The sequence below is a fragment of the Notamacropus eugenii genome, chromosome X (genome assembly GCF_028372415.1).
Source record: "Notamacropus eugenii isolate mMacEug1 chromosome X, mMacEug1.pri_v2, whole genome shotgun sequence".
Classification (NCBI taxonomy): domain Eukaryota; kingdom Metazoa; phylum Chordata; class Mammalia; order Diprotodontia; family Macropodidae; genus Notamacropus; species Notamacropus eugenii.
In genome coordinates, this window is record NC_092879.1 from 74,925,839 (window position 1) to 74,942,050 (window position 16,212).

A 16,212-nucleotide genomic window follows, 5' to 3' on the forward strand; every position below is an offset into this window, starting at 1 on the left:
ACTAAGGCAGATGGAGGTTAAGTGATTTGCTCTGGATCAGAAAACTACTAAGTTCCTGAGTCCAAATTTGAACTCAAGCCTTTTTGACTCCAAATCCCATGATCTATCCACTGTATCAACTAGCTGATATAGTTTAATGACCATTAGGTTACTTTGCGATGAAATTTTTTGTTTTAAATGAATCTTTGATAAATTTTTTTAAAGATGATAATTTCCCTCAGTATCCCCCCCCAGCATCAAGAATCATGCCATAACAAATACTATTTTTTAAAGACAAAAAGAAAAAGACGGAAAATTTGGTGTAACTGATCAACACAAAGAAATCTGAAAATACCTTCAGTACACAACACTGATGGTCCTCCGGAAGCACTGGAAAGGGGGATAGCAGTTTCGTCTCATCTCTTCTTTTGAACCATGCTTTTTTAAAAACAATTTTGCAATTATATTCTGATATGTGTGTGTGTGTGTGTGTGTGTGTATGTTTGTGTGTGTATGTGTGTATTCTTTCTTTTTGCATTGTGGTGATCATTATGTTTATTGTTTTCCTGACTCTGCTCATCACTGGGCATCAGTTCATAGCAATCTTTCCATGCTTCCTGGTACTGATCACATCTATCACCTCTTATAGAATAGTAGTATGCCATTACAGTCACATACCACAATTTGTTTAGCCATTCCCCAGTCGATGGGCATCTTTGTTTTCAATTCTTTGTTATCACAGAAAGTGCTGCTATCAATATATTTTGATGCACATAACTTTCTTATCAATGTTCTCCATGAGGTATAAACCTACTAATGGCATTTCTGAGTCTAAAAGTATGGATCACTGTCACTTTATTTGCATAATTCCAAATTATTTTCTAAAGTGGTTGTACTGATTCATTGATCCATCAATTTTCTCAGTATTTCTATCTTTCCACACCCCCTCCAATGCAGACAATCCTATTTTTTGTTATCTTTGACAATCTGCAGATTGTGAGGTAAACCTTCAGAGTTGTTTTGATTTGCATTTCTATTTACTGTTAGTGATTTGGGCATTTCTTAATATGATTATTAGTAGTCTGCAATTCTTTAAGAATGGTTCATTCATTCATATCCTTTGACCATATATCTATTGGAACAGCTTGTGGCATCATAATGTGAGACCTTGTGGGATAGCATACAAACATATCTCAATGTGATATATGTATAATACATACATACACATACATCATATAGATGTGAATTATTAATATACCTTGGATAAAAACACTTATCAGAAAAATTTAACGCAAAGATTTCCCCCCATCTGAATACTTCCCTTTTTATTCAGGTGTATTAATTTTGCCTACAGAAGATTTTCAGGCCTCTATCTCTTGTCTGATTAAGAATACATCTCCTATTCAAAGTCATGAGAGGTATATGACTTGATTCCCTTCTAAGCTTTTTTATATCTATTTAGAATGCATTGTGGAACGTGGTGTAAAGTGCTGGTCTAAACTTAATTTCTGCCAGATTGAGATTCCTAGCAGTTTATATCAAACATGGAATTCTTCCCTGAGTAATTTCTATTTTCTGGTTTATTAAACATTGGGTTGAGTTTCATTTTTCTAACTCTTCCTTGTCTAGTCTGTTCCACTGCTCTGACTCTCTAGATGGTACTGATGATTGCTGCTTTATAATACTTAGGTCTGGAAGTGCTATTCCCTCACATCTGCCCTTTCTTTTCAATGTTTTTCTTGATATTCCCCTGATAGTCTATATTCATTTGATAATTTGGTATAGCATTAAAGCTGTTTATTAATTTTCATAGTATTGCCTATTTCTCCAGTTATTTAATTTATCCTTTATTTCTTTAAGAAGATTTTGTAATTAAATCTGTACAAGTATTTTGTGGACTTTTGTAGACTGATACCCATATAGTATATATATTCTGCAAAGTTATTTGAAATGGGATTTCCCCTTTTTCACTGCCTCTTGGATATTCACACTATTGCAATATAGAAATGATGATGATCTTTAAGAGTTTGTTTCATAACTTATAACTTTGCTTTTATAATTTCTATGGCTTTTTTTGTTTTCAGTTTAACATCTCACATTTGTGCTTACTTTAGGTTTATTTGTTAATAAAAAAAGCACATTCAGATCGTGAGTTAATTTTGAGTACAGTTTGTTAATATATGTTAATAGAGATATGATTTTTCTTCTGAGGACTGCTATAGTGGCATCGAAGAAATTTTGGTAGGTTGTTTCAATCATAATTTTCCTGCACGTAAGTATTAATTATTTCTAATTTTTATCCATTTATTCATTAGTATTTTATTGTTAAGTCTGTTTGGGTCTGTTATCTTTTGTTTGTTCTCCTTGAACAACTGTTTTGTTTGTAATATGTCTATGCCCTCACACGTGGTCAATTTATGTAAACGTTGGACATGGTGGTAAGAAATTAGAAGACACTGTAAGTCTTTTAGTTCTAATTTCTCTAGCAATCTGTTCAATTTTCTAGTTTCCTTTTTGTTTATCGCTGTTAAGATTTATCTGAAACTGAGAAGACAACTGTGATACTCTTCCACTGTTGCACTATTGTCTCCATCTCCTTACAGTTCAGGTAATTTTTCCTGTATTAAGTTAGATGTTAAGGCATTTGGAGCATGTAGGTTTAATAGCAATATTGGTTTGTCATCTATGGTTCCTTCTGGCATAATGTAGTTTCCTTCATTTTTCCCTTCCAATGTGCTGAAAGTTTGTTTTTGTTTTGTCTGACAGTATGATCACAATTCCTGCTTTTTTGGATTCATGGGACAGTCAATTTTTCCCCCTTCCCCTAATGTTTATTTTGTAAGTAAAAGATTAGGGAGTTTTGTTTTCTTATGAAATCTGTCACTCTTTTTCAGTTTATTAGACTGTTTAATTCAATTACAATTAAAGTTATTACAGACAATTTTATATTTTTCTCCACTGGTCTCTAATGGTTGTGACTAGTTTGTAGAAGATAATCATAATAGCTTAATAATAATAATAATAGCTTAGAAGACGTGATAATCTTTAAACCAAATCAATTTAAATGATTTTCTATTATCAACTGAACCATGTGGAGTTTGGTCTAAAAAAGGGCTAAAACCCATGAAAGAGTATTTCCATGATATGCATTCTCAAGAAGTGGTGATCCTGCCAATTCTGTAAATACTAAGACAACAGAAGGCAAAGGGAAATACAAAACAAACTGCTTTTGAAAGTTGTTTGATGTGTTTTAATAATCTAAAATCTCAGGGAACTTATTTTAAATTACTTTGATGGTGGCACTACAATTTCAAATTATTTTGAATGAGAGAAAAGTTCATTGATATAGACAGCATTTGGGCAAAGTCTAGTTCTATGACATACTGCTTCTATTAAATCTCTCCCACTAAAAGGGATTAGATACACTTGTTCAGGTTTATTTTCAAGTACTTTCAAATGACTTTTCTTTTAGAGTATCTGTACCCACTTAGCATTTGCTAAATCCCTTTGACAGGTGCACAGGCATTGTAGGTGGTCTAGTCCAAAGCTATCCTGACAGGAATGGGCTCTTGGAGAACTAGTCTAAAAGCCAAGTTAGAAGCTTAGAAAAAACATGAGCAAGATTTAATAAAATTACCAAATTCTTATGGAAAGGGAAAATATGCAAGTGTTCTCTCATGTTCAACAACAAGCAAAAAAGGATTTTCATGATTGATTTTTACTATACTAAAAAGACAGCAATCAATTCAAATGAAACATGTATTTCTATGCACAAAGATTTTATATCTTATTTATGAGTAAAGTGATTTAATTCACATTAAAATCATTTTACATAAAAATCAGTATCTACACAGAATATTTAAAGATGTTCCAGAAATATAATTAAAAACAATATACTAAAGTTATTTCCATTCTATTTTCACACATTTATATAGGCAATGCAGAAAGATGCCAAAGCTACTTTACTAGATATGACCTCCATTTTTAAGTGATGTAATCTTAATGCAGTTTCATACTAGTTTAAATGGTTTATCTTACATTCAAGGAAAATCCAAGCTATCTTAGGCTAAAATGCTAATGTAAAATGTTATAAGATATATGTCAAAAAGGACTTGTACTGGAAAAAAAGGTGATCAGATATTGTATTTGGGAGGTCACATAAGGACAAGGGCTGGACAAGGAAGAAGACTTAAGTTAAAACCCCCAGGAAGAGAAAGACTCAAAGACTCAAAAATAAGGTAGTTTGAGAGGGAGCACACAATCACCTGAGAGGATCAGGAAAGAATTCATGGAAAAGGTGATGCCTACTTGAGTCTTGAAGGCAGAGAAGGGATTCTATGAGGCAAGGGTAAGGAGGGACTATATTCCAGGCATGGGGGAGGGTCAATGCAAGAGTACAAAAATAGTTATCATTCATGGGGAACAGAAAGAAGGCCAACGTAGCAGTGTCCAAGAGTGTGGCTAGGTCAGGACCAAGTTATTAACAGCTCTAAATACCAAAAGACTATATATTTTATTCCAGGGGCAATGGGGAGCAACTGGAGTTCACTGAGTAGGGGAGTAATATGGTCAGATTTAAGCTTATGGAAAATCACTTTGGCAGCTGTGCGGAGAACGGATTAGAGTAGGGGATGAAGAGAGATCTGGGACAAGGAGATCCATTATAGGAGGGGGCTGTAATAATTCCCAGGTGAAAGATGATGAGGGACTGAATTAAAATGAAAGTTGTGTGAGTAGAGAGAAGGGGTCAGATGTCAGAGATACTGTGGCAATTAAATGATGCATTTGATATCTAGTTTGCAATCTCCAATACAAAGTGGCTATGAGGCTCTGAAGCTCACGGGAGAGAATTGGGCTGGATATATAAATTTGTGAGCTATTTGTGTAGAGATGACAAGTAAACTCATGGGAGCTGATGAGCTCACCAAGAGACAAAGTGTAGAGAGGGAAGAGAAAAGGATGGAAGATTGAACTTTGGAGTTCATCTACAGTAAGTGGGAGTGAGATGGAGCAGTCAGATAGCTAGGAGAACTAGGAGAGAGTAATGTCATGAAAACCCAATGAGGGGAGAGTAAGCAGGAGGTGAAAGTGGTTAACACTGTCAAATGCAACAGATAGATCAAAAAAGGATAAGAACTTTGACTGAACAAGAGAGGGGAACTATAGGATAATACCTTGAGAAAATGGTGAAGGTTTTTTGTTTTTGTTTTCTTACAGGCTATGGAGATGGACTAGAGAGGAAGAATCAATAGACAGGGAGAAGTTGAAGATGAGAGACAGTAATCAAATAAGCTAGAGAGTATGGGAGTGGGTTGAGATCAAGGGCACATGTAGAGGGATAGGTCTTGATAAAGAGATGGGTCACTTCATTGTTAGAGACTGTGAGAAAGGGGGAGAGAATGAAGGCCGATGTCCAGGGTTTTGAGGTACGGAAAATGAATGAGAAGGAGGCTCACACTGAGTGTCTTCAATTTTCTCAATAATGTAAGAGGGAAAGTTCTTGGCTGAGAAGTTGGGGAGAGGGAAAAGTGTGATGGCTAGGAGGTCAATGAGGAAGGAATAAAAGGGCTACCTTGCTGTAGTTTCTGCCCAGTTGAAATTGGAGAATATAAATTTATGCTCCACTCAGCCAACAGTTATGTGGCTTCCTCCAGTTCTGTTCAGGAATGGAGAAGTCAGAGAGTGAGAATAATTCAGGGCAGGAGTTTTGGCAAGGGAAGAGTGGAGATAAGACAATGGGCTAAGGGATTCGAGAAGACAGGTCAGTGTGGAGTTAAAGGAACAGCATCAACCAATGGAGACAATTCAGAAGAGGGGAGCCAGTATAGCAAAAAGCTTTAAGTTCACAACTTAAGATTTGTTAACTGGGTTAGGTATGCTTCTATCGAGAACTGCCTTCAAGTCATATAAACTGCTATCACGTGAAAGAAGGATGGGTCTTGTTCTACTTTGCTCTTAGTTCTGCCCTCTGATGACATGAATTGGAGTTGTGAAGTGGGAGAATAGGATCGATGGCAGGAACTCTCCACTAACTGAAGCTCTCCAGAAGAGGAATGAGTTGTCTTGGGGGACAGTGGGCTCTGTCACTCAAGGGGGAAGTCCTGAACAGAGGCCAGATGATCACTTGTCAGGGGTGCTGTAGAAGGGCCCTGTGGTCAGCAAAACAGGCTGCATTATCTGTCTGCTGTGGGATGCTACGGCTATTTAAGGTGACCGAGGACAGAGGAGTGATGGATCCAAGGACATCCTGCATCTTTTGTAATGAAAATGGGACTAGAACTAAGGCAAGGTCTTATTTTTACATCAATTTTTAGGGAAAAAAAATACACAATAGACAAAAGTGTGTAAAGTCTGGACTTTCTTGGGGAAAATTATTCTATGAAAATTTGAAACAAAATGAAAACACAACGAATTAAAAATAAGTCAGTCTCATCTATGATTTCCCAGGCAATCTTAGAGAGAATGCAATTGATCACTACACAAAAGCTGACATTTGTTTTATCTATCAGCTTTCACTGCTCTGTGACAACTGAAGAAGGCCTGCTTCAGTTTCAGAGTATTGTTTTAGAAGGATTTCTGCCCCCTACTGGGAGTCTATTTAATGAGAGTGCACTGTTTTTCCTTTCCTCTTTCTACTTACAAATTTCTTTATTAGAAAGCTAGATTTTTTTAATCTGGTAAGAAGTTTAAAAGTTAAGTATTTCAAATGTTGTTATGCCATAAATGACCTGTGCTGAGGGCATTTCTTTGTTGACATCTTAACACAACTATGGTTTCTTGGGAGGAGGTATAAATATTAATTATAAAGCAATAATACCTGGGGAAACACATCTTTGGCCACAGAAGACCATGGTGGGGAGGAAGCTAAGTCAGAGGATTATGGGACCATACACTTAAAAGTAGAAGAGACCCTGGAGGTCATCTAGTCCAATCTCATTTTGCAAATGAGAAAACTGAGCTCCAAAGAGGTTAGGTGACATGCCCAAGGACACCCAGATAATAAGTGATTGAGACAGGATTCAAACCCAGACCACTGGACTCCAAAATCAACTTTCTTTCTGTATTGCCTCCTCGGTTGATAGTGGAGACTTAGTCCCTCTATTTTTTCGAATCATCCAAGCACAAATCCCATTTGTTTTATATCCAACTGTATCTTCTTTGGAAAACTGAAGAAACTAGAATCCTAATCATATGACCACTACTTTTATATACGCATGAAAATTCTTGGGACCATTTTTTAAAAAAAAGTTAACAGCAAAACAAATTCATTTACCTTTGGCAGCATGGGGGTATCCCGTTTCTTCTTCTTTTCAGAATTAGGATCATCTAACAAGTCTGGTTCAAAGGTATAAAGCTCAGTCAACTCATTCATAGTAAAATGACGTTCCACTTGCTGTTGGTCAACAACACGGAAAGATAAAGACTGCTTGGTGACCTGCCGATCATAGATCTTATCTTCCATGGTTCCCTATACAGGAAGAAGTAAAAGTATGCAGAAGACAAAAACAAGCAAAAAAAATCTTAATCAATATTAGACACAAAGAAGCAAGGAGTTTCTGGTTAATAGCCATAGTTATAACTCTCAAGATGTTAGGCATTAAACAAAACAAATCTAGTTTTCATTAGGATCCAGCAATGTCTGTTCACTTCCCAGAAATAAACTCCAGAAAAGCCAAAGAAAGGAATGTGATGTGCCAATCAACAGAAGGTTTGGTACCCAGCAACTGCTTAAATTTCTACCATGTAAATTGCTGAGACTTATTGGTTGGAGGTGCCTGGCACAGGGAGAGGTGGACATGGTTTTGGTGAGAAGAGGCTAACTCTAACGGGGATACATCCAGGCTACAAGACTATACTACAGTGTCACTTCAGTCTTTAAATTTGTGCTTATTTTTCCTGATACTCACAAATGTTATAGGTCACAGTTCACTGTGTACTTATATTGCCTATAAAATGATTTCCTTCTTAATTATAATAATTTATTTTTCCATATTCATTTTTATTCTTGGGATTAAGAGTGCACCCTGCTACTGCTTAATAATTAATAGTGAATTCTTTGCTTTTTTCATATCACTTTAGTGTTTAGCTTTTCTGAAGTAGTAAGAAACCTTGCACAAACAAGAAGACAAATACTGAATATGTAGGAATTTTCAAACTTTTAAAATAATTTACCTATGCTAGCCATCCCACTGGCCCAATCTAAGTATGAATGATATGTAGATCAAGTTCACCTAAGGTCACAAAGATCAATTTTTGACTTTTGCAGCTTTGATATATGTTTGTGCTTTTTTCAATTTTATGTATATTTTCCTAGTCATCACCAACACGTATGACTGAAACAGGAGATAGGATAGTTATGTTGTTAGAGTCAAAGATAACAGGTGAGCAGGAAACCTGAATGCTACATTGATAATCATATGACACTAGAAGCAGCAGAGGAAAACATCCAGTACATTGGGTAGGTCATCTATCCTACTTCCGAAAAGTTGATATGGAAAACAACCCCTCCCAAAATCCAAAAACTAAAACCCCAGAGAATTCATGAAAGTTACTGAAAAGAGTCATACAAGATCAGAAGAACGCTCTGTACTGGCAAAATGAGCATGCACACCACAGAAAACTACTGAAATATACAACAGATGTCAGTCAAAATCCATTTATTGATAGGCACCTACTATGTGCTGGGCACTGCATGAAGCACTGGGCATACAAAGAAAAGTACTCACAGTCAAATGTGAGGTATTTTGGGAGCATTTATCACTATTTTACACATATGGACACTCACACTTCTCTTCTGTTCCCTTTTACTGATTGCATGCTATCCATGTCTTTCTAACACTTGGTTTTTATGAACCTGGTAGTTTAAAAAAGATGCATTTCCTACTTACCTGAGCTAAGAACCTATACACATAAACAGGCTTATTTTGTCCAAAGCGATAAACTCTGAATATGCTCTGGATGTCATAGGATGGATTCCAAGACGCATCGAAGATGATCACTCGGTTAGCAGCCACTAGATTAATTCCAAGAGATCCTGCTTTGGTAGAAATGATAAACAATCGACCTCTAGAGAAACAAATACAGACAAAGGCGTTTTAGTAATTTCTTTGGTGAGATTATTACTTATGCAATGAAATTTTGTTGTAACATAGTCTTTTAAAAGATCAGAAGCTCTGGAAATTTCATTTATCACTTTTTGAAGCATGCTAAATCTAAAAATGAAATACTGTAGTATAGTCTACATTACCAATGTTTTGGACAGGAAGAGGCTTACACCTGGCAAATAAAGTACATTCTGGCTTATGCACAGAGGTAAGGCATTTTTCGTTGTTTTTTTTTAAGATTTTATCTGGTAATTTCCTTGTGCAATTTCTGAATATTTAAATTATAACCCAAATTATACATATTTTGCCTGAAGTACTTTAACTTAAAAAATAATAGCATACAATGCATGTGATGTTTCAGATAACACCTGGAAAACTGATAAAATATCTTTAAATGATCAAATGAATTACTGAAATGTGTAATATGATTTAAATATGGGATTTAATTAAAACAATTGTGCACAAATGCATACTCTAATACACAGTGGATGATTTAATAGAAAAGCTTTGTGGTATTCCTACCCATCACCCTCTACCTCAAATTCCTCTGAAAAATGAACTATTGATTTGAATAGGAGGCCCCCAAGTTTTCGAAAGTTGTAGCTAGCTATCCAAGTATAAAAAAGAACAGAAGCAGTGGTCAAGGCTGATGACCATAAGAACTTCATCTCTAAAGCAGTCGGTATGGGAATTATTCAACGTAGGCATTTAGGAAAAGGAATGGAGTAATATATTCAAACTTCTTTAGAAAGCAATTTAGGCAATTCACAGGATAGGATGAAATCCTGCCTTAGCCAAGTTTCTCTCATCCTCACAATCATGAATTTGAATTCTGACAACTTTTATGGCTGGATGGAAAAAGGGGCAAAATGTTATACATGCTTTGGAGAAATTACTGTCACAGCTTTTCAGGGAACTTTAAATCTTTCCCCTCAAGCTCTCTCCTCTTCTTAACTTTCTCCTGACTGTCAAGGGCACCACTATCCTCAAAATCTCTCAGATGTACAACGTAGGTGGCAACTCCTCACATTCTTACCTCATTATAGCCAATCTGTTGTTAAGTCTTGTTGATTCTAGCTTCACATCTTTTGTACATGTCTCCTTCTACCTTTTGATACTGCAACCTCATCACCCCATGCTTAGACTATTGCAAACGCCTTCTGATTAGTTTCCCTGCCTAAGTCTCTCCTCACTCCGATCCATGCTCCATTCAGTCATTAAAGTGATCTTCCCAGACCATGTCATGCTCTTACTCAATAAATGACAGTGACTTCATATGACGTCCAGGATCAAATATAAAATCTTGTTTGAAGTCTGAATCATTTTATAACTTGTTCTTCTCTCTCTTTTCAGTCACCTTACATCTTAATTATCAACAGTAATATAGGTCTCCTTGCTATTCCTTATACAAGATAATCTACCTTCTGACTTTTAAACATATTTGTTGGCTGTCCTCCATGCCTAGAATTCTCTCACTCTTCATCTCTACGTCTGGCATTGTTGAAGTGCCATTTAAAGTCCCAGCTACAACAAGAAATCTTTCCTGATCTGAATGCTAGTGTCTTCTTTCTGATGATTATCATCAATTTATCCTGTCTGTATCTTATCTGCATGTTGTCTCCCTTGTTATTTTGAGAGCAGGGACTGTCTTTTGCCTTTCTTTGTATCCTAAGCGCTTAACACAGTGCCTGTCACACAACAGGAACTTAACAAATATTTGTTGACTGACTACCTAAGTCATCTGTCCTTATTTTCCAATTTTTGAAGAAATTTATCCTTAAAGTGCCTTTGCAATTGCTTTAGTGAATACAGATTGACTATAGCCCTCAATTTAAAGTGACCCCAAGACTTTTTTAGCTAAAAATAATAATCTTACATTCATATAGCATTTTATAGAAATTAAAGCACATATTAAATGAGTTAGATTTTGAATAGTCAGAATAAGGTTACTATAGCTATAGTAGGTGCAATGACTATTGCAAAAGTATGATAATTAAAAAATAATAATAAAAAGCATGGCCAACAATGGAATCATCATAAAGAAAAAATATACATCCAGTGGGATGTATAACCACAAAGCCTGGAAAAACTACTCTGGCGTGGCTATTTGAAAGATTTGTTACAGCATAAACCCTAATACAAAGACTCTTCTTGAGAGCTATCTAAAATTTCTCTTGCTGAAAAATACTTTTATTCCCATGTAGACCCCTTCTAAATGGTGATAATAAGCATGTTCAACATATATATTCAGTCTAATACCCACTTCAGATACTCAAAGAAATGGTCTTCATTTACCTTTTCTGTAAATGAAATAACCCAATTTCCACTGACCTTTTCAAAGGGTATTTCTTAACCCTTTAGTTATTATTCCCTAACCCTTGAAATTTTTTCTTTTGTTTTCCTTTTGTTTTCAAATTTAATATTTTATTTTTTCTCCCAATTGTAAGTAAAAACAATTCTAAACATTTTTTTAAATTTCTGAATTTCAAATTCTTTCCCTTTCTCCCTCCCTATCCTTGCTCACTGAGAAGGCAAGCAATTTGATTATATATGTGCAGTCATGCAAAACATTTCCATGTTAGTCATGTTGTGAAAGGAAACAGACAAAAAAACCTGAGAAAAATAAAGAAAGTAAAGAAAAAATATGCCTCAATCTGCATTCAGACTCCATCAGTTCTAGATGATGCTACCTGGAGGTGGATAGCATTTTTCAGCAAAAGTCCTCCAGAATTGTCTTGAATTGTATTACTGAGAAAAGCTAAGTCATTTATACATTGTACAATATTGATATTGTTGCATACAATGCTCTGGTTCTGTTCACTTTCTTGCATCAGCTCATGTAAGTCCAGGTTTTTCTGACAGTATGTTTATCCCATTTCAGAAATAACTGAATGCTACTTACTATGAATAAAGAATACATCTCTAGTAGCTATAAGTCAATCTTCTGCAGCTGATATGAATACAAGTCATTCTCCTAAATACAGAGAAGTATACAGAGAAGTAACTTACTTTACCACAATTTCATCAACATGAATGATTTCTTACCTCACATTTGTCTCATCATTAAACTCTTCAGCCCATTTCTTCCTTGACTGTGCAGTAGTAGAGCCATCCAAACGATAGTAGTCAATATTTCGAAACCACTTTCCCTCCCCTAGTAATTTAACAAACAAGAAAACAAGTGAAACTACATAGTCATTAGGCTAGGAGTCATAGCATATTTACTTTATATGTTCACAAGAGTTGGCCTAAAAATATATAGATCCTTAATGGTAGCTCATGCAAATACAACTTAAATGTGTACAACTCAAGACAAATTGGGGTGGGGGTAGGGGTGGGACATTTTCTTTAATTACAAAGAGATCCTGCATTTAACCCACTCCACTGATTCTGCTACTTACCACCTGTGTGACCTTGGCTGAGTGACTTTACCACTCTGTGGCTCAGCATTCTCATGTGTAAAATGAGGGCGTTGGACAGGATGACTTCTAAGATCCCTTTCCGCTCTAAATCCCAGAATTCTAGGATTCACTGGGCTTCTTTAAATAGTGAACTCCCCTAATACATTCACAAAGATTCAATGTACACATGGCTTTACAGGAATATATGCATTCCATAAAGCAAGATTTACTGAGATAGAATATTGAACCTCATCAAAAAATGAGCATTATTAATGTTGTATTTGCTTTGGCTTAAATCTGTATTCCCCTCTCAAGACAGTATTTTCTTCATTATTAGTGCCAGATGTATTGTATAAGAAAACCAAAAGAAAATGTTTACTAGCAGCACATCATTAATTGATGAGTGTAATTGCTATCTAAATAGTTTTGCAGTTGCCACTTACATTTAACATAGTTACCAATCAACAGACAAGCATTTATTAATTGCTTACTACATGCAGACACTGTACTAGGTGCTGGGGAAGTCAATAGAAAGAAGGAAACAATTCCTACTCTCCAGGACCTTACATTCTATTGCAGAAACAAGAAATACATATAGAAGTTGATACAGAATAAATATAAAGAGAATAAACAGTGAAGAGAGACACTCTATGAGGTAAAGGAAAGGAGGGAGTGCATATCAGGCATATGGCACAGCCAAGGCAAAAACACAGGTGCAGGAGATGGAGTGTCATGTGAAAGGAACAGAGAGAAGGCCATTTTGGCTGAATCGCAGAGTACTTAAGGAGTAATACACAATGAGGCTAAAAAAAAAATAGAGTGGGACCAGGTTGTAAAGATCTTTAAAGGTTAAACAGAAGGGTTTATATTTTATGAATTTAGGCAACTTAGGCAATAGGGAGCAGTCATGGAAGTTGATGGAGTAGAGAGTGACATGGTCAGATCTCCAATTAAGGAAGATCACTGGCAGCTATGTGTAAGGAAAGGTTAGAATGGGGAGAGACCTGAGGCAGTGAGACCCATTAGTATTATACTATATGTCTATTTCCTATTTATTTCTGCTGAACATATTCATGTTCCTTGCTTGATTGCTCAGTGATTCGCTTTATCCAAATTTTTTTTTTTCCATTCAGGTTTTCTTTCTTTCTTGGGGCAAAAAAAGGAAGGATATGACATGAGCTTAAAGAATGAAGAATTTGGGCAGTTGGAAAAGAGGAAGAAAAATGCAGTGGTGGCCTAGCACAGACTTATGATAATTTTTTTTTAACAGAATGCTTATCAACATTCCAAAACAAACATGCCTATCTACATGAATGAAATAATGATAAATGGAAAATACAGATTTTAAAAGCATATACCTATCTGTGATACAGCACATGGGTATCTCTGGTAATCAAACTTAATGACAGCACCTCATAACGTTCAGGAATGGAATATTTGTGACATTAGCAATTTTTATTTGATAGGAACGCTTTTAGGAAAAAAGAAAATATCTCTTTAAAAATTCTAAAAGTTTTTTTAAGCAACCATACATCATCATTCTTCCAACAATTCTTCAAAAGGAAATATATATATCCCCACACACAGTAAACACACACACACATATACATACTATATATATATATGAATGACATGGATTGATGCCTATACCAGTCCTACTTTTTATTATCACAAGGTCAATGGTTTTTCTCTCCTTGATATTGATCACAACTGGAGGACCATCTCACAAAGGGTACTTTTTGCATGTTTAATAACTGAATCAACTTCGGTTAATGCCCATTTTAGACATGTGCTGAGGAACTAAAAGGCACAAGTCTACTCTTGGACCAGTCACCCTGTTCATATGCTGCTCTGATATGAGCCTCATACCACAAGCCCAATTATAAGCTCCCAAGGGGAGGAGTTTAGGGGGCGCTGTCCATTACTCCATTCCATGAATTCCATCTGATAATTAATTGTTCTCATCCCTCTAGCATTCACAGATAGCCTGCAAAGTTCTCTTTCATCACCTAGTACTGGTAACAAAAGTCTACTTCTCCTATATCACCAAGAGCTGATCGAAGGGGAAGGTATGGGAGGAGTGGGGGAAGGGTTGTGTGAGGGACATAGCAAAATTTGTAAGTGTCTCCAAGGAAGACATTAAAATTTTTCAAATACTGAAAAGTCAAGCCTATATTGCTATACTATAGGGAGAACTTATGAACAAGAAAATAGCACATGAATTTTAACTGGGCAAGTACAATGTATCAAATAGAGTTAAATATTCTAAACTGGATTGGTCCAATGTATCCTGTATCCAAAAAAGCCTTCCAAGTCAGGAAGGAGATTAGGAAACCAAGAGAAAACATTCTACAATTTTTGTATTAAACATGCTATGCCTTCGACTGCAGTCGTGTATAATTCTTTTTTGCCCCACTTCAAGAAATAGATAATAAAAGGTTCTGATGGAAGGATGTAAAAATAAATTTGAGGGGCAGGGGTGCTGCAATGTAATAACAGGTCAAACAGAATTTGGGGGAGAACAAGAGCAAGTACCACTTCACAAAATGGGGAATGCATTAATACAAGATGTGGCCAAGAAACAAAAATGAATTTGAAAAGGGCTTGGACAGATTAACTTACAACGACAGAGCCATAAATAACTACTAAGGGGAGCTGGGATATACCTAAATTACGAAAAGCTGACTTCAGGGAGAACAGCTCCTGTCCCTTCCGCTTCCCCGCCCCCAACAAGTCAACTGCCCAAAATGGCCACAAGAGAAGACATGTCCATGAATGTGAGCCAGTGTGCAGCAACTTAGGTGTTCCTCTTTACTCCTAAGAGGGGAAGGGTCCTGGGAGAGGAACAAAAGATAGGATGTAGAAGGGTGTGAGAAAAGCTAGATCCATTTGAAAAGGGTTTAGAGCTACTCTTTTAATGGCCACTGGTCATTCTTCTAGCTTATTAGTCCATTTGATATGTAGTGAAAAGCTTTTCTGAATACTGCCCACCATGACCTCCACTTTCAGTTGTTCAGGAATGCCAGAACAAAACTTAATTTCCTTATTGTTTAGCATTCAGCTGGAAGCACTAGAATTACTGACACTGGTTTGTGCCACTTTCTAGAACATCTGAAAGGATAAAATGAAATATCTGATAAGGAAAATATTCCTGGTATACAGTGAGCTTTAAAACTTCAAAGCCTTTATGAATTCTATGCCAATACATAAACCCTCAGGGGGGTTGGGCAGTGTGGGTAGTTTTCAAGTAACTTAGCACAGCTGTCAGGCATAGCCCTGTCACAGGTTAGCTAGGATCTAGACCAGGGGTACGGAACCTGCAGCCTTAAGGCCCACATGTGGCCTTCTAGGACCTCCGGTTTGGCCTTTTGACTGAGTTGAAGTTTTACAGAACAAATCCTTTTATTAAGGGGATTTGTTCTGTGAGGTTTGGATTCAGTCAAAGGGCCGCACTTGAGGATCTAGAGGGCCACATGTGACCATGAGGCCACAGGTTCCCCACCCCTGGTCAAGGTCTAATTGAAGAAACGGTTAAAGTCCAAAGGATCTCATGGTCTGGTCAATGGGGAGGCAAGAAAGAAGTACCATGTGAATCAGGACAGTATGGCTGGGGGAATGGGAAGAAAGATAGGAACATCCCTGATAAAGGCCAGAAAAGAATCTACATCCTGGAACAACTGCAGGAGTGTATCTATCATTCCATGTTGTATTTTCCCTTCTCAATTAAC

The 16,212-nt window shown here is 36.4% G+C and overlaps 1 protein-coding gene across 13 annotated transcripts in view; it reads right to left on the bottom strand.

The window, feature by feature from the left end:
- Positions 1-16,212, bottom strand: part of ATRX (ATRX chromatin remodeler) — a 203,040-nt gene that overhangs the window by 31,014 nt on the left and 155,814 nt on the right. For 12 of the 13 annotated variants that reach the window (XM_072626950.1, XM_072626952.1, XM_072626951.1 and 9 more), the window contains 3 exons: positions 12,129-12,237; positions 8,868-9,045; positions 7,253-7,447 (listed from right to left, as the gene is read on the bottom strand). In XM_072626950.1, the coding sequence (XP_072483051.1) occupies positions 7,253-7,447; positions 8,868-9,045; positions 12,129-12,237 (482 nt within the window). Of the gene's footprint in view, positions 1-7,252; positions 7,448-8,867; positions 9,046-12,128; positions 12,238-16,212 lie in introns of those variants that run through there. The other variant, XR_011971248.1, reaches the window with a different exon arrangement.